The sequence below is a fragment of the Cottoperca gobio genome, chromosome 4, assembly GCF_900634415.1.
Source record: "Cottoperca gobio chromosome 4, fCotGob3.1, whole genome shotgun sequence".
Lineage (NCBI taxonomy): Eukaryota > Metazoa > Chordata > Actinopteri > Perciformes > Bovichtidae > Cottoperca > Cottoperca gobio.
In genome coordinates this window covers 23,118,180-23,136,936 of record NC_041358.1, presented here as the reverse complement: position 1 = coordinate 23,136,936, position 18,757 = coordinate 23,118,180, and the positions used below count along the sequence as shown (strand labels likewise).

Below are 18,757 nucleotides of genomic sequence, written 5' to 3'. Positions count from 1 at the left end.
AACATTAAGCTGTTGTGGTGCTTGTATTCATGCCTCGGAAAATCCCCACTTCACTTTCCCCACTCATAAGCACAAATGAATTTCTCATGAATTCTTAACTACATCAGTACACTGAGTTATAATGAGGTGTTATCCAGCTATCAAGCTTATTGCTATACAACATGATGAAACCGTTTGTGTGTGTCAGGGAGTAATTAGACAGAGGATTGTTTTGTACAAACAGAATTACTTGCATACTGACATAAACCACAGCACTAGAATCCAATATTGTAGTATTAATTAGAGCACAGTCACACTCTTACTCCACGAGCAAACACAATTCAAAGTGGAAATACTTTGTCATAATATCCAAACTGCTGCTTCATTCTTTACAGGAACATCAGTGATGAGCGCTGATGGCTTTTAAACCCTAAATATCATTGATATTCATAATAAACAAACCTCGGGTCTGTCTATTTAGCCTCTTGGGGGAGCTGCCAATATCTCTGAAGTTCCGGTGCAATTTCAAAGGAATAAAAAGTAATCCCTGATACACTTTTATCACCTCTGCATTGATTTATTAAAAGAGTTCACAAGGAACTTTCTCAACATATGGGTTCTGGTGTAGCCGCTGGTTATTACATATAATAATCTTACAAATGTTGCTGATAACATAATTAAAGTCAAATTGATTTTGACACTTATTGTTAAACTGTAAAATATTTTTAAAATATTCTTGAATAATAACATTTGATGCATTATCACCAAAATGTTGATGTTTAAGGAACATCTGCACATATATCATCCCATATCAGCCAGGTTACAGAGAGGCACAGCTGTGCAGATGGCTATGATTAGCGTGACAACTACCTCTGACTAAATTTAGCACACAAACAGTGCTCGTGCTGTATTCTTCCCTCGTGTATTTGTTTCATTCCAGGGACATGATCGTCTTCATTAGCGGCATGTGTTCTAAGCCCGTATGCTCACTGTATGATGTAAATGGAATCATAAAGATTAATTCCCCAAACCTAACTCTTAGGTCCGTGAGTGTTCAGAGTAACGGCCAAACCCTTTCATTGGATCATAAATGTTAAGCCTACCTCCTCCCATTGGTGGATGTACCGGATGAGTCTGGACAGCCTCAGCAGCCGCAGCAGACTGAGGATCTTGGTAAAGCGGACAATGCGGAGCGCCCGGGCCGTCTTGTACACCTCCGAGTCCATCCCTTTCTCCACGATGAGGAAGATATAATCCACAGGTATGGAGGAGACGAAGTCCACCACAAACCAGCTCTTCAGGTACTTCTTCTTAATCTTCTTGGGATCGAGGATGATCTCCGTGTTGTCCTCGAACACGATGCCGGTCCTGAAGTTCAGCACCAGGTCCATGAGGAAGAAGGTATCGGAAACCACGTTGAAGATGATCCAGGGAGCGGTGGTCTCGTCCTTGAAGAAGGTGATGCCCACGGGGATGATGATCAGGTTGCCCACCATGAACATGAGCATGGTGAAGTCCCAGTAGAACCTGGAGCAGTGGGGAGAAGATTAGACATTTAGAGACTACCAAAGCAACACATGGTAGATCTTTTATGACATGATCTGGGTTATTTCACTAAGTGCACTGTATATTCTCCTGGTGAGGTAACCTATACCATCTGACTCAAGACAAGGTCAAGCCAAGGACAAGCAGAGAGACATGAATAGAACAGGAAAGATAATCTGGGTGCACTTCGTTTCAAAACACAGAACAAAAGACACAGGCTCCCATGTCATCAAAGCTACTGGGGCAGGATGTCTCAGCAATTATCACAGCAATTGTGTTCCATATCTGATTCACAGTTGTTTACATTTTGTCCAAAAACAACCCCTTCATAATGCTTATTCATACCACACAATGTGTGGTTCATGCACTGCATTGTAAGTGTGAAGACTTTGATTTTAAACCGGAGACGATTAGTCGATTAACAGAAAATGTATCTGCAACTATTTTGATAATCGATGAATCCTCAAGCAATTTTTCAAAATGCTGATTCCAGCCTTCCCAAGGTGAAGATTTTCTGCTCTTCTTTATCTCATGTGATGTTAAACTGGATATCTTTGAACTGCTGGCTCACACAAAACCCCACATTTGAAGACGTCACATTGGCCTTGAGGACATTTTACATATCAAACAATAAATCGAGCACATAACTGGCAGATCGATCTATAATAATAAATACATATACATATACATACATATATATATATATATATATATATATATATATATATACATATACATACATATATATATATATATATATATATATATATATATATATACATATACATACATATATATATATATATCTATATATATATATATATATATATATATATATATATATATATATATATATATATATATAGTATGTGGAAGCCTGCACAGCAAAGGGAGGAACTGACTGAATATTGTTGCTGAGTCATGAATGTTCCCTGACATAATCCCCCACAAAACCACTAATCAACATTTTATTAAATGATATTTCAAAACCAAAATCTGAGTCACTAAGAGCTTCAGTTGGCTTTATCTTCAGACAGCTTCTGTTTTGCACTGGACAGAATTGGAGGAGCTGTCCTTGGTGCTGAAACAGATGTGCAGACGCATTCCAACTCAATGATGTAACTTTTACAACTTCACATTCAGTTCATCTTTAAGACGAAAATACATGTCATATTTTAGTGACCCCAGTATTTTTTGATCAGATTCCTCAATTACGTTTCAAGTGTTCCCGCAGAATGAAGCTAAATAAAAATATAGGCACACATATCTAGCATAATTTGGATTTATTAATGTTTTTTTTAAGTGATGTATATAGAGGACATTATATTCCCAAAGTGCCTTGATAAATACCTTAATATTCTCTAATATGTTTTGTCTTATCTCGTGTAAAGTTTGATGTGTAAAAGCAGTATCAGACAGTGTGTTACTACCATATCTATAGAAATAAACAGGGCTCTTTATCTTCCATGCAGACCAACTCAATATTACAGTATGTGTTTATGAATCTAACTCAAATTGACCCATACCTGAAGTCGCTGTATGGGTGGATAATCCAATTTCCCGCTGACTTTACGCGATCTTGTTCTTTCTCCACTGCCTTCTGGCTGCCAAACATGCGCAGGGAGAATTTGTTAACTCCGGGCTGAAGCATGGAACTAAACTGCCGCTGCATGTATGTCTGATTCCCCCCGGGGTCTCCATCATCAGGCACTATCTGAGAGCCATCCTCAGCTTTGGAAAATGTGACAGAATTTCTCGAATGCTGACTCGGGGTATGTCCTTTACTAGTTGGGGCGTTGGAGAAGGAAACTCTGGAGTCCTTTTTCTCCATCGCTGCTGCGGTCTTGACCTCGGCGCCCGGCCCCTGTGTCAGGGGCCCCGCTGAAGTGATGGAGCCGTCCATGCTTGCAGCCTGCCTCTTGCCGTCTTCAGCTGCTAATATTCCATCTGTCTGCTTCTCCTGCCTTGAGATGAGAGAGGAAAGGCTCCCTGAACTGGTCGGGTCCCTTCTACAATCTCCGTTTTTGTTGCATATCATAACGAAGGCTCCCCCTCCTATCAAGCCTGCCTGTGGGACCGTGTCCCCTCCAGCAGCATCCCTCCGGCACAACAGGGCAGAGGCTGTGCTGGCACTGACAGGTCCGGAGTCCTCGTCCTCTTGCAAGAGCCACTGCTCATTGTTGTTGGAGTTTTTGCGCGCAATGGACGCGGCTCCGCCTCCTGGCGTAAATTTCTTCATCTTGGTTCCTCCGCTGATCCCATGATCCTCGCGTCCGGCCAAGCTGCTGGATACTTGAGGTGGTGGAGGCTGCTGGAATTTGGGCTCTTCCTCCGCCTCGTTCATCACAGGCAGAACCAAGACAAGACGGACAGACAGGCACTCCCCGTACCTTGAACCTGGCGAGACTGGGCGGCTGCGGAGGAAGGAGTGTGGAGTTCAACAACAGCCCTCTGCTCTCTCTCTACACACACACACACACACACACACACACACACACACACACACAATTTAGGATAACAGCGCACCGGTGGCGTTGCTATGGCTGCAACCTGGCTGATGTTAGAGTGAGTGAGTGAGTGAGTGTGCGTGCGTGAGAGAGAGATTAGAGAACATTGCCTTTAGGCTGCAACCAACTACATAGATAACATTGAAGAAACTATGTGAACACAAGAACCTGACAGTGTCATTATACAGAAAACTTTATCTCATAAACACAAATAAATGACTTGCATTAACTCTCCTGACAGGAGCAAGGATAGGCAGGACAAAGCTGATGGATGAAGGTCCAGCAAGCTCTCCATCTTTTGTCATCCACAGTTGATCTCAGGTTGATCATCAGCCAATAACATATAAACCATGGTCAAATGATCTAGAATCATTCTAGATGTCAGGCTTCCTCGCGGAGAGGCCATCAACAGCGTCCGCCTGTTGCTTTATGTTGATAGGTCTTTGGTCGGTGGTCCCACATTCGTGGTTAAATGGCTCCACCTTGTGGAGAACTATAGACTACACAGAGCACACGCTCAAGCTTCCTGAGCAACCGTGAGGCTTTTGATTTGTGCTAGGCCGCCATTGTAAATAAGAATCTGTCCTTAAATGACCCGTCTTGTTAAATAAAGGTTAAATAAATCCAATTTTAAAAAACTACGAGGTATTACCAATATGCTGAAAATAGCCTGATGTTTTTTGTGACCCCATCAATTCTGGCAATCAGCTCCTGAACAGATGCAATTTATTTTATGTTGTACATCTATTACAGTCCTTTTCTAAAGATAAAAAAGGGGCATAAGTCACTTTCTCTTAACTTATTTGAGCATCTGCCTGAAACAGGAAATTGTGAAATGTTAAGAAACAAAAAAAGCATCGAGTCATTTTGGTAGAACATTTGAAGATATTCTAAAGTTATTTTTATGGATTTGAGGATGTTTACGACCAATACTCGAACAGCTGCAGTGAGGTTCTTAAGATGACCTGCTCTGCATGTTTAATATTGACGGTAAACATTTCAATAAGGTTGAGAAACGTATTGACTAAACGTTTGTTTAGGTATGCTATAGAAATAAAGCTATTTATAGATGCTCAGCCTTGGATCTTTAAGGTCCTTCGCAGCTACCGTTTGATGACATGCTTTACATTTCTTCGCAAAACCTGTGTGACTTGTAGTAACTCTGTTTTTGTAATAGTTATTTCTTCACACGCTGCTGGTATCAGTTTGCAGGACAGTAAATCCTATAAACATAATGATTAGGATCTTCTGTGCAGCTATTTGGGACCTCCTTGTACACCGTGCTTCTTGAAGTCACCATTAGATTCGAGTAAGAAAGTAAACAACCATGTAAAATCGAATGCCTTTATTCAGTTTGTGCGAGTTGTACAACAGATGGTGTTCCATGTACATGGATGGTACAACAATTTACACAATTCTGGCTAGGTCTTTTTTTTTTTTTAATCTGTAACTCTGAAAAGGTAACATCCAATCACAACACTAATCAGGTTAAATGAAACATATGGCTTCTGAATCATCTACACAGTGAAGGTAACAGAGACGACGGTCCAACAATCGCACACCAATGTCTCATCTGTGAGAGAAAAACATCTTATTACACATGTATCTCCTGTACTCAATTGAAACATTTGTGTTCAAGTTGCACACAACAGAAGCAACAAGTGTTACATCTCCTGCACTTGGTCCTTAACAATATATTTTTACTCAGGATGCGACATCAGCAAAAAAACAAAAAAACATTTGTGACTCAAAAACTTCGATTTAAAAATAGGTTAACAGGAAAAAGGAAATAAAATGTCGATTTAAATATGAATAATGTCCGATTTTCATTTGAAGCGTCACATTTGCACACAAAAGAGAAATGGTGTTTGTTAGGGCAAAAGTGTAAAACTCAGCTAAGGGAGGTTTGCGGTGGTGTAGACAAGTCAAACATGTGAATTCAAAGCGCACTCCAGTTATAGTGCGCTGTAAGAATGGCAGTGATACATCAGGATCAAACAGGTTTCAGATCCTCTGAAACATGTTTGATCCTTTAAATCCTTTAAAAAAGGAACAATTCCAGATTGGAGAATATAAAAGCAGAGACCGACAACTGTGAGGTCAGTGAAGGACGCATCAGCATCATCTAGAAAATCACCACAAAGAGGCCTTCTTCACATGAACCGTCTAATGATTTTACAACGAACACACACTTTGCTATAATGGCATTTAAACTCATGCAATATTTGCCCAGTGGTCTCAAGCTGAAATTACTTCACACTACTTTCTGTGGCTGCACAATGTGGAGAAGAATATAGAAGAAAACTAAAAAGGAAATCAGTCAGTTTTGTAAAAACATTAACACCCAAGCACAAAAAAAAGGTACTTAAAATTGCAGGGTGCACAGTATAATGTGCCACAACAGCTCAATCCTGGTCTGCCATCTGGATGTCCATCTAGGGTAGAGAAGAAGGTGCACGAATGAAAAATGACAGTTGTGATTCTAAATGTATTTTATATATTACACAAGTTTCATTTCAAGAAGCATTAAAAAAAAGGTTTCACACACCTCTTTCAGCTTCTAATTAGAATTCCTTTGTCTCACATTCTTGTCTTTGTTATTTTCAGTAGAATTGCTCTTCCTGAAAAACACATTATAGAGCAAATGTGAGTCATTTAAAAACAACATTCTTGAGTGAATATCAAGATACTGAGCTGCTAAGTGAACTTACAGAGGAGCAGATCCTGAGTCATCATCTGGACAGCAGTAAAGGAAGGGCAAACAAAAAACAAACACAAGTCAGTTGATAGCAGGTTACACATCTGTTACTGATGTGAGCAAGACATGCCCCCCCCCCCCCCTCCCCACAGATGGCAGCAAATGTTAGAACATGACATCCTCCGATTGTGTTATTTAAAAAAAGTCACTCAGCAGAATACTGTATGTCTCTTTAGTACATCTATAATAAGATTTCAACATGGCTATTCATGATAATTGTTTTGTAGCTGCATTGTCCAGAGTCACCCCATAGCATCACAGAGGCTCATGCAATACAAGCAAAGAACATCAAAAAGGAGCACTGCAGAGGCTGTCGTAAGACTTCAAAAAACAACTGTTCACACATTAAAACCGACAGAGCTAACGTACAACCTGTCATGTACAGAGGCAGTATTCACACCAGAGCAAGAGCACATATTCACAAAGTAAAGCTTTTCTCTGTGGACGAATGGTGAATGAGACGCATGTAAATGAAGAACTGACCTTGAGAAGATGGTGGCCTATCATTTATCATGCATAAAGTACAAGATGCAGAAGGCATGCAGACAGAATGCTGAAACCTCGAACTTATCAACCTGTTCATGTCAAACCATTACACCAGCTTAAGTGTCTCATTTGACTCTTTCATTGGCTCAAAAAAAAAAAAAAAAAAGGGACCAATAGAAAGTGGAAAGATTTTGTATTTAAACTTGCTCTGATTGCAGGGCCAGTGAAAGAGTGACCAAATCTTTGAGCACATTCCTCTTAGAAGTGGTGACTATGAAAGCAGTTCATTCAGACTCCCATAGCTTTTTCTGTTTTCACGCGGTCATTTCAGCTCAACCACTTCAGTCTGACATGCAGTTTTGTCCACTTACCAAAATGCAAAATCAGCAGCGAACAGAGAAGTAAAAATGTAAATAATAAAAATAATAGTTTCTATCACAGATCGTTTACACAAAAAGGCGGAAGCTAACTCTAGTCATTATTTTAAAAATGAAAATAATAGCAACACCAAACACATTAAGGGTTCATAATAAATGCATGCAGCTTACAGCCTTAATCTTCCCTACACAATAAACAAGGCCGACAGTTTGAGGCTTTTCTGTCCTGTTGGAAGTTAATGACTTCAAAGAGGCGTCTTTACATTCTTTTAGCCACACAATATGACAGAGAATAGAGAAATGACCATATCTTATGTAAGATGAAGTAGAATTAACAAAATAATGTGACGCTGAATTCATTTGACTGGCAAATGCAGCGCCACGTCCGACGATTTATCACTCGGTGCTAATGTCGGTCTGCACCTGACCTAGGAGATGATGTAATCTGTAGTGGTGGAGGCAGCATGCCGTACGTACCGTCGGTGATCTCATCAGGCTTTCTCCTCTTCTCATAGATGAAGATGATAGTCACCAGGATGATGACCTCGGCCACAATGCCGAGGAAGGGCCAGAGAGCAGCCAAGCGACTGCGGACACGCAGGTGGATCTTGTCGCTGGTTGTGCCGAGTTCATTGGTTCCAGAGCAGATGTAGTCTCCAATGTCGTTTTCGATGCTCAGGTCATTAATGGTCAGAGTGGTCTTGTTAGGGGTGCTCTTGATCTCATATTTGTCTGTAGTGCCGTTGATGATAGGCTGAGGGATATTTTTAAAGTAACGAGTTAGTAATGCAAATAGCAAGACATGTGACTATTCTGCATTATGTTATTTTACAATTGAAGTACTGAGTATACTCCATTTGCAACTTATAAAGCATGACAATAGTTAAGGTGACGGAAATGTCTCGTTTCATGTCCTCTGGTTTAAAACTGGAGATCAAAAACCAAAATTACAATCGTTAAGAAACACGTACTGTTTGGGCGCCGTCTTCCTCTTTGAACCAGGTCCAGTCGGTGGGCAGTGGATAGCCATGGCTCACACAGACCATCGCCCCGATGTCCTTCTCATTGCCGTGCTCAGAGTGCTTGTAGGCAGCGACATGGGGAAGAGCTACAGCAAAAAGAGAAACACATTCAAACTAGAGCGGCCCTCAGCGAGCCCAGTCCTCTGCCAAGGCCAATGGTGCATTCACATGCTCCTCGGGTGGTCCTATTTCCCAAGTTGGGAAGTCGTTCTTCCGAATTCAGTGCGTTCATGAGCTGTGAGACGTGATGTGGAAACAACACGCTAAAAAGATTTATTCTATTGTTCAGAGCATTTCTTAAAGATATTTCCGAGTTGTTATTTTGACTTGGGGGTGGGGTGTTCGCGTCAATCTTCCCAGTCGGGAACTCATTTTTCTGATTTATTTCGACAACACATGAATGCAGTGCAAATGCTCGCAATGTTACCAAAAGTGAAAACTCGATTTGTGTATGAATGAACTCCCCTTAAACGGTATATCCTGGAGCGAGAGGCACCACCAAACCTATCAAACTACCGACCTGCTACTTTCATAATAGGAGAAAAAACATTAGACGAGTTCAGGGCTCAAGTCCATTAAGTATCTTTTTTTAAACCTTTAATTAACCAGGTAAGTCCCATTGAGATTAGAAAATCTCTTTTCCAAGGGAGCCCTTTCCAAGACAGCAGCAATAGTGCGTTTCAAGAAGAGCTACACGCAAACATTTAAAAACACAGAACATACAGTACTACACACGTCTCCACACGACTTTTAAACATGTTTTTGTGCAATCAGAAGGTCAGAAGGTCATGTCAGGGTTACTTTTGCCAACTTACTTTTGACTTCAATTGTCTGCTTCACTTCTGGATCAGTCAGGAACACACACTCATACTTTCCACCAGAATTGTGGGTGATCTTGTCCAAACTATGGAAAGAAGAAAATGGAGGATTTGATCATTCATAACACTTCTCATTAATATAATACCTTGCATACAGCAGGTGGTGACTTCTAAGAAAATCTACCACTTAAAAAGGCAGTAATTAGTTGACCAGTTAGCCAAGTAGACATTTCACAATAGGGCCCTGTTCACGCTCAAGAGCCTGGGGTTCAAAAATAAAGCTGCTTGTCCATGCAACAAATATTTCAAATTTCCCCTGGTAATCACAATCTCACTTTGTTTGGTGCTGCTGTCCCGTACAGTTCTGCCTGCTCTCTCTAATGGGGAATTAAGGTCATGGCAAGTGAGCACACTGCTAGGGGCGCTTATCCCGGCTGCCAAGACAACCGGCAAAGCTGCACGACTGCACGGTCCATCTCTCTGATAATCAAGAGCAGTGAATGCCTGAATGGTGCCTCTAGCTTTGCTGCTAATGGAGGCAGCCAGGGAGGACGGGGGGAGAGTGAGAGGGGGAAGGACGACATACACGCAAACGTGCGAGAGAGACAACACAGTATAAAGATGGATATTGACTATAGCATAAGAGCCAGAAACGGAAAAGGACTGGAGCATGCGACGCCAACACAGCTCAAATTTAGGCTGAGAAATGACTTCATGCCTTCTGAAAGTATTCAGCCAGTTGGGCTTTTGTACTCCGTTCACCTAACATGCACGCTGGGGGTCCAAAACAGAAACAGGCCTCTGTGGAACTATTCTTTAAGAGCTAGTGGAAAACAGCATAAAAACAACCAGATTCAAGACAAAGGAAATGTACATTTCTATCAGAGCATGAGCGTATTTATTGTACCAGTGACTGCAGGGCGGACCTGCCCGCATGGCACACTTGGGTGGATTTAGTTACTTACCGGAGGATTGTGTATGGAGTGGTATCACCGGACTTGGATTTTTCAATGACCTTGCCATTGTGGATCCAGTGGGAGCCCTTGATGGGAAGGCTGGACTCTGTCAAGTTGCAGCTGAGGACTGCAGAGGTCTGGTTGCTGACCTCAGAAGGTTCAGTAATGATGTTTGGCGCTTAAGATAAACAGAGAGGGAAACATTTAATATTCATCATCCTTTACATTTCATCTAATTGGCATTAAACATTCTTGGTTTAGACATCGATGCTGCCCAGTAACTACATATTTGTTTAAAAATCTAGTTATAACCTCCCTGACATCCCATACATAACATATATATTATGACAGAAATGTGTAATTTCTGTGAAAATAGCTTTTTAAATTTGCAGTGACTACAAAACTGATCTAAAAACCAAGCCAAAACTCAGTATCTGCACTTTGGTGTGCCGTTACTGCACTGCAGAATGGCTGCCTTAACACCTTTAAACTTCATGACTAACCTAAAAGGTCACGGTGAACATCATTTTAATTTACATTTTGGCTCTCGACACTCAACAGTTGTCTTTACAGAAATGATTTGATGGAGCAAAATGTCACAGGGCATACCATGTACATGAGCCCATTGCTCACACTCAAGAGATAAAAAAAGGTAGGCAGGGTGGAAGAGGTCAACTACGCCATCACAGCACTTAATTATTATTATTTTTTACTTATGCCAGGGTGAAAATATCAATTGGGATTTTAATGAGACGACTGTTGAGTGTTAAGAAAATAGTTACCAACTAAGTCCACTGCATTATCCTTCAACTTACCAAGTTAGAGAAGAAAAACAAATCCGTTATACAAGTTAAACCAAGAAAACAGTGACAAAAGTACAAGTTCTGAACAAATGCACAGAACTTCCAAGAAAGGTGGAAAGAGCTCCCCTAAAGGGGGAGATCTGTCCCACCAACAGCAGAATGGAGCAGGGAGAAAAGGAGTTGAACTGGAAATCTAGTAGATACAGTAGTCTACAACAAGGTCATGGGGGAAAATATATTTAAATACATGCAGAAGAAGCAACAAGAGGGGGGGATGAAATATGAATCAGCAGTATCACTGCTAATCACATGATAAAATGTAATAATTAAGTATTTTTTGCTTCAACTGGGTGAAGAAATTGACCAATTCTTCAAAAAGAAAAGTGAGAAAGAAAATAATACTGGACCACAAGGCAGAAAGATAGCCCATGGCTTGAGAATCCATGTTTAGTAATTAGTTGCCATCTTCTGTGCCTACAGTTCAGAAGGTCAACAAGCATGAACAAAAAGGGGCATTGCCAATGTTAGTATCAATTAAGGAAAATGCTAGGAAATGACTAGCAAAATGAAGCAGCAAGAAATCTGACACCCCTTTTTTGTTTGTCTAAACAATTAAATATTCATATTTTGTTCATATGCAATAATTTTCCTGCAGGAGCCACTTGCAAATGTCTAACCTTATGACCAGTATTATATTCAACAATCATTGAGGTACCTATGGCTTGAAACAAGGGGAAAAAAGGCATCAGATTGAAAACACGTTCTGTCAGGTAACACAGGATTAGGGAACGGCCCAGCCACACTTTATGACCAGGTTCGGATTCTACTACAGGACAACCTCGGAGGTTTTGAGGAAAGGAGAAGGATTGTATATACTGGGTGAAGCAGGATGGAGAGGGTATTGGACTGGGAAGCACGGGAGTTGAGTGTGACAGGAGCTGAATGTCCGGGACTTCACTAATGAGGAGATAACAGCCAAGCTACTTTGACCGGAGTCTCCTCATGCTTCCTCTGCCACTCACTTTCGATCACAATAATGTTTGCCTGCGAGCGGATCCACTTGATTTTTGGCGTCTTCTTCAGTTCATTGCGGTCAGGGTCGTTGGAAGCTCGGCACTCGTACATGCCCGAGTCGCTGAGGTTGAGGCTAGTGATGTGAATGGTGCTCGTGGCGTGTGCTATATATGTGGCATTTATTTGCACACGGTCATCATGCGCCCCGTCAAAGAGCTGAATGACGGTCTCGTTGGGCTCTTCGCCCTCTACAAACCACCACTGCACCTCAGGGATGGGGTTCCCTATCACCTCACAATGCAGCTCTGCGCTGTCACTGATCAGCTTCATCTGAGACAGGGGAGACTTGATGAAGCCCGCTGAGCACCGTTTACAGTCAGCCCAGCAAACGGGGATTTCAAGAAATGTTTAAAATGCGGTGGGTTTAAAGCAAGCCAGGTGATTTCATGGATTGGTGATAAAAGGCCGTGATGGAAGAAAGACAAGCAAATAGGAAACAAAAGAAAAAGAAACAAAGTTAATAAAACACAAATGAAATGAAAATATGAAAGTAAGCACATAGAAAATAGATCAGAGCAGCATTTTCGCCCCCAAATTATTTTTGGGAAATGTTTTGATCATTCCTGGTACGAAAGACGAAAAAAAGAAATGCAACATAAAAAAGGCAATTAGGGATGACCCAAGGCTGACCTGAGAGCGCAGCAGCAAGCCATACACTCCAATGTATTGAGTACATCAAGCTTCATAAAGGCTATACGTTTCAGTTTTGTTCAAACTGTTTTCAAGTCATTTAGCAGACGCTCTTATCCAGAGCGACTTACATTGAACTAAGTACAGGGACACCGACCTTCAAGTGTTTTGTTTGGAAGGCTCTAGTACCACTAGGCCATTGTGTTGCAGTTGAATTGTATTGCATTACACGTGATGGAGTTTCTAATATTTTAGTTTCTAATAGAGTGGACTACTATTAGGATTACCAAAGTAAGTGCCTTCATATGGGTTTATATTAGCAATAACTCTGATAAATGTTCAATCTGGGCAACAAAGCTTGATCAAGTCATCCCTAAAGGCAAGTACAGCAAAAAACAAAAAGGACAACAAAAACATTTAAAGCATACAATAGCATCCCCATGACATCCAAACAATATGCAATGACTGAAACAGAAAATGAAGAGAAAAGAAGATGAGGTGGAAATGAAAAACATTTCACATAATAAAATAAAAATAAAAAAATCCATGAAAGCTTGAAAGGATATGGAAGCATTTTGTGCTGGTGCCTTGTGTCACCAAACAGTGGTTAGGGTGTTAAACGAGGCTAACATGTAGCCTATTTTCAAAACATTTGACCAGTGATTTCATCCAGGCTATGCACATGACACAAATACGCGTGGAAGTCAACCGTGTATCCACATCTAGGAGGCAAATGCAAATATTCAGCATTTGCCATAGATGCAATTAAATGGGAACATTAAAAACACGTGTTTTTCGCTTTTCGACTGTTCCAGAAAGAAACCGTGCATGATGTGCTGGTCAGTTTGATTAAGCTTTCAAATTGTGATTGAGTGTGTGTGGGGGGGCCTGTAACTTATTTTCTGGCTAGACTTTAATGTTCACAAAAGAGAAGCCTGTTGTGTCACGTCATACAAAACACGATCCGATGGATTTACTTCTTCAAACATTAGTTTCCGTCTCAGTATTGCAGCTCTCCACATTCATAGCAGACAGGGGGGACTTGTTTGGCCACTCAGTGGTGGGTCAAGGGGAAGATAATATTATCACGCTACAGGCCAAAGCATCGCCAGCTTGTTCCCCTCCGCTCAGAAAAATCCTAAACTAACACAAAGCAGAAAAAACTCAACTAACTCAAACTTGCATATCAGTTTCTGGTTTTTTATAACATGCAAACCCTTTTTCTACATTTTCCCTCAAAGCACTTCCAATCAAAACTGTCAGCAGATATGAATTAAAGACAAAACAAAAGAGCCACACTTGTGAACTGGCCACCGAGAGCCTCGGTCTCTACATGCCATGTCATGTAACCTTTCCAGCTTAGTGGAGTCCATCACCACTACATAAGGTCAACTTCGTAGCACATGATGATTGAAAGTTCAACATTAAATATAGTCTAGGTCCTAGGACTAGGGAATAGATTTAAACGCACATGAATCTTGACCGTGTAATGTACTACCTTTAGCCCGCTGCTCTTTAACACGAGAACATGCTCCATGTGTTTTCGAGCCCTTTCAGAGAACAAATTCCATAGTTGATATTCTGTTTGCATATGGTCAATAACAAGCGAAAGGCCTGAACAATGTACAAAAAAAAAAGCCTGGAAATCTATTATTTTACCATACAAGGAAAATAATATACGTTTTAATGTTATGCAGAGATAGCATGACATTTGTAATGCAAAGAAAGCCAAAAACTATGGTGATACGGGCTTTACCTTCATAGAGCTGGTTGAAAATCAACAACTCAAGTAGGAATTTACTGAGCCTTTCGAAAAGTCAAAAGGGTAAACACAATGTCTAAAGACATGTGATCTTTAGGCCACTTTCAACACACGAGTAACAAAGTACACTGACATTTTCACACTGAACAGGAAAATCTAGTCATTGTTTCCCATTAATTACCGGGACAGCGACGACCTGCCATAGTCTAATTTGTCTTGCCATAGTTTCATAATAAACCGAAAATATTTCTACACTTCTCAACGGGTGGGCTGGCTCGACCTTGGAGGCACATTTTCTTTCCCTGCAGGAGATTTCATATTCAGTTAAAAACAAGTTTCCTTGTAAAATGTAATTCCACTGAACAATGTAAACAAGGCAAAACAAAAGAAATAGCCTAAAAGATAAACAGAAGAGAAAGATCAGTGCAACATTCTATGAAGTCAGTGGGTAGCCTTTTCAAGTGTTCCTGAAATGAATAACTAGCCAAGGTCACTGTTGGGAAATAAACAGCTTCTGAGAAGGGAGCAAATACCTGCCACTTTCAGCAGACAAAGCAAGTGTGACCTGATCGTTCTGTCCGTCTATGTGGAGTGCACTAATCAAGTAGCTCACTTTGTCTGATTTAGTCATTCAGCTCTGGGGTGGACCACAGATTTGTCACAACAATAAAGAAGTTTGTCAAGTATGTCAACTCCCACACCCAAAAGACAACAACTACTAACTGTCAGTGCTACTGCTAGGACTGCAGGCTTTTATGATAATAGGAACATTTAAGGGAAGGCAGCTTAAGCAGCTGGGATCTCAAAATGGTAGTCATAACACAAAAATTAGTCTGTATTCACTACCATTTACCAAATAACTAGGTTAACTAGTACTTAAAATGTGACAAAAAAATAAATAAATATATCTATCTATCTATAATATAATATAATATTAATATATTTTCCTGCCTTTTTCTACACAAAGTAGCTTTACCTAACTGCCGGCCTTGCAACCCACTTTTCATGCAAAGTTAAGCTACAGAAGAAACAGAAGCTGAAACACTAGGGAAATCTAATTTTACTCCAGATCTACTCCATGTCTGTGGTTACCAAAGCAGTAAACACTGACGGGAATGAGGGCACACACACACACACACTCTGGTTGTTGGTACCGACTCTCTGCTAAATAAAAGTAACATGGTTTAACCCATGCTTTAGGAAACCTTTGCCAAATCAAAGGGACATTTGACACAAATAACATAGTGTCATCATGTTATGTCAGTGCATATAATTGAAATCTGTCTTAGCTGCCTTGGGATGGCGAAACACAGAGGAAAATGACTCAGTTTGGATATTATGGAGTGTACCTAAATGATTGTGATTATCTCTTTCAGAAAGCTCAAAGCAATTTCAACATTATTCAATTTTAAGTGCACTAAAGGCATTAGTGTCATGAAAACAGACATCAAAATCCTTGCATGACTGAGTACAATGACAACTGAATCACTCCCCTTCGTATCAATTTTGTTTAATGTGTTGAGTATCATTATATTTAAAGACTTACAAGCACAATATGATTGTTAGACAAGTAGCCTAAAAGGACACAAATTGTAAAAGGTATCTTTCCAATTAAACTAAAAACACTGCTGCTCTTTGTATTGCTAACAAGACACAAATAAGTATCTCATGAATATTGATCCAACCTAATTCCCAGGAGCATTTAATATTTAACCACAATTCTCACTAAAGAAAAGCATGTCTGTCATTTGCCATAATAGCCAATGCTGAAACACATGTTGACACAACCAACAAGTAATTGACTCCATCACTGTAACTGAGCAAAGAGCTGTGTATATGAAGACACACTTGCCCTTTAATGACCATCAATACGACAATGTTTCGCAACCATCTATTAGCAAACGTACTGGAACAGAAAATGACAGATGGTCCAAAATACTGTATTGTGACAGCTGATACGCATCACGTGGATTGGGCCTCACGTTACTGCAACTGATGTCCGGTTTATTAAAACAAACCCAACTATGCTCAGTGGGGTATTTCTAACGTTTCAACCCAGGACATCAGTTGCTAAAAGTCTGGGAGGAAGGACTTACTAAAAAAAGGACTAAGAATAGTGTATCCTTAGGGTGAAAAATAAAAGTTAATGATGATTACTAATGGCTAGCAACCCTTTGTAGCGTTAGCAACTATGAATTCACAGCAAACATTACTGAACCACCATACGTTATGAATTAACGTCAGAGCTCATGTGACTCACGATGGCAAATATCTAAAAAAAATGTTTTGTAAAACTGAGACCGACAGAAAAATACATTCATCGTTATGTAAATGGTGTTAAACTGCAGTCACGAAACGGCCTGGTTAATCGTCCGAAAGGATTTTGCGATCGTAAATTAGCGAACATTAAATGTGTCGCGAGCGATAACACCAACCCAATACAGCTAGCGCTAATGTGTGAATGTTTCTTATTAACGCTCGATACATACAATAGACATTCAAAAAAATAAAAAAGCGGTCGTAACGTTAACAAAGAAGGAATGAGAATGAATATTTTAATGTTGGAAACGTTAGTCAGTCAGTGCAAAGTCTAACGTTACATTTCCAGCCAACATGGCTGACACAGAATTCTTACCTGTGGACGCATTGGCTCGCCAACAGCTCAACAGCAGGGCACTGACAGCCCACAGTAAGTTCATGATTGTTAATTTAATATTTACTAAATTGTCAAATAACCACGATGTTAAATTCGACGGCCTGAATCTCCTTCCTCCTTTTCTTCTGGACTTCCAGCAAGATGTAGAGCTGTGGAGCCAATATAACTAGTCGTCCTCTAGTTGCACCTCACGCATACGCCCTGAACCGTACGTAGGCTTGACGTAAATGTGGGAGGCGTGGTCACGTCAAATTAGTTGCGTTGGTCGCCGTCTCCACCACCAGCAAGACCACTTAAAGCCATTTTAATGTATTTAATGATCATATTGTTATGTAATTTGTCCAAACATAGAATCAATTTAGTTTTATTTAATGAAAAACAAAAAAGTGGCAGTAGTGGTGAATGTTGCCATCTGAACGGATAATTAGTAGTTTTAAGGAAGTTACATTTTTGAGGGATATAAATGTCTTAAAAAAGTAGGAAATGAAGTCGTACAATAATAATTGTGCCTCTGTTAACTGCACATTTCTTTTAGCAAGAAACTCATTTCACATCTCTTAAGGACAGTCACCCAGATGTCGGTGTTAGAGCAAAGATTTCCAAAATTGTAAGGAAATGTCTGCATTATTTTAAGACTGAATTATGAGGAATCATCACCATTGTCTGAATTCTAAAGTATTAAAGTCTATATTCTAGGTTTCATCAAACAAACAAAAAGCAGAAAATACTATCTTAGTCAGGTACTTCACTGGGAAAGAAGAAATGTATCAGCAGGGATGGGCCTTTACACTCAGCTGGAGTTCAACAGGCACATAAAGACAGATAACACAATTAAAATATTAGCAAAATGGTGATGATAGAAATCTTTCTCTGGGGGTAGTTATCAAATGAAGACGTGTATAGAAAGCCATGAAAAAAATACATAACTCAAATTCTGGACAACCAGTTTTGAGTGAAAAGACAGCTGTAAAGTCTGTACGTTGCCAGACTTTAATCCCGTTAAAAAATCACTGCAATTAATTTCAAATTACTCAAATATTCCCCATTAACTCCATCAAAACTGAGTAATTGTACGAGCAAGTACGTTAGATACACAAAATCTTAATCCATTTTAAATTCAGAATGCAACAGTGAAAAAAAGACACCCATCTACACATTCACAATTTTGCTAAACCCCGAAGAGAAGAGAGGAAATACACCCATACTGCTGAACAATGAAAGGAAGCAGGATTTATTGGCTTATTGATACAAATGTAGTATCCCATTGAAAGATTTAATAGACTCCGTTTACTATCTGCATGCCTTTGGATAAGAACTTAGTTTGAAAGTACAGAACAATCTCAAAACCGTATTGTGCTTTGAAATCCCTTGTTAATAATAGTAT

At 40.1% G+C, this 18,757-nt stretch overlaps 2 protein-coding genes across 3 annotated transcripts in view; both read right to left on the bottom strand.

Annotated features, from left to right (window-relative positions):
• Positions 1-3,841, bottom strand: part of hcn2b (hyperpolarization activated cyclic nucleotide-gated potassium channel 2b) — a 40,025-nt gene extending 36,184 nt beyond the window's left edge. Inside the window, exons 1-2 of the mRNA XM_029430361.1 lie at positions 3,051-3,841; positions 1,083-1,506 (exon numbers count right to left, since the gene is read on the bottom strand). Coding sequence (XP_029286221.1) covers positions 1,083-1,506; positions 3,051-3,763 — 1,137 coding nt within the window. The 5' untranslated portion in view covers positions 3,764-3,841. The remainder of the gene's footprint in view (positions 1-1,082; positions 1,507-3,050) is intronic.
• Positions 3,842-5,361: 1,520 nt separating this feature from the next.
• On the bottom strand, positions 5,362-17,570 carry bsg (basigin). Of its 2 annotated transcripts, none has more exons than XM_029429336.1 (8): positions 17,353-17,570; positions 10,458-10,626; positions 9,490-9,578; positions 8,624-8,760; positions 8,130-8,406; positions 6,743-6,755; positions 6,580-6,652; positions 5,362-6,466 (listed from the first exon to the last, which is right to left on the bottom strand). In XM_029429336.1, the coding sequence occupies exons 1-7, from the start codon at positions 17,414-17,416 to the stop codon at positions 6,592-6,594; spliced, it is 810 nt and encodes a 269-aa protein (XP_029285196.1). In that variant the 5' UTR covers positions 17,417-17,570; the 3' UTR covers positions 5,362-6,466; positions 6,580-6,591. The 2 variants fall into 2 exon arrangements, with proteins under 2 accessions (XP_029285196.1, XP_029285195.1); XM_029429335.1 differs by having other exon boundaries at positions 6,743-6,767; positions 17,353-17,569.
• Positions 17,571-18,757: the final 1,187 nt, after the last annotated feature.

Excerpts from the sequence above, each read along its gene's own strand:
- bsg (XM_029429335.1), bottom strand. The coding sequence starts at position 17,416 with ATGAACTTACTGTGGGCTGTCAGTGCCCTGCTGTTGAGCTGTTGGCGA. Across the intron at positions 8,407-8,623 it reads AGGAAGACGGCGCCCAAACA|CCTATCATCAACGGCACTAC; the intron begins GTACGTGTTTCT and ends AATATCCCTCAG. Across the intron at positions 6,653-6,742 it reads GACTCAGGATCTGCTCCTCT|GAAGAGCAATTCTACTGAAA; the intron begins GTAAGTTCACTT and ends TGTGTTTTTCAG.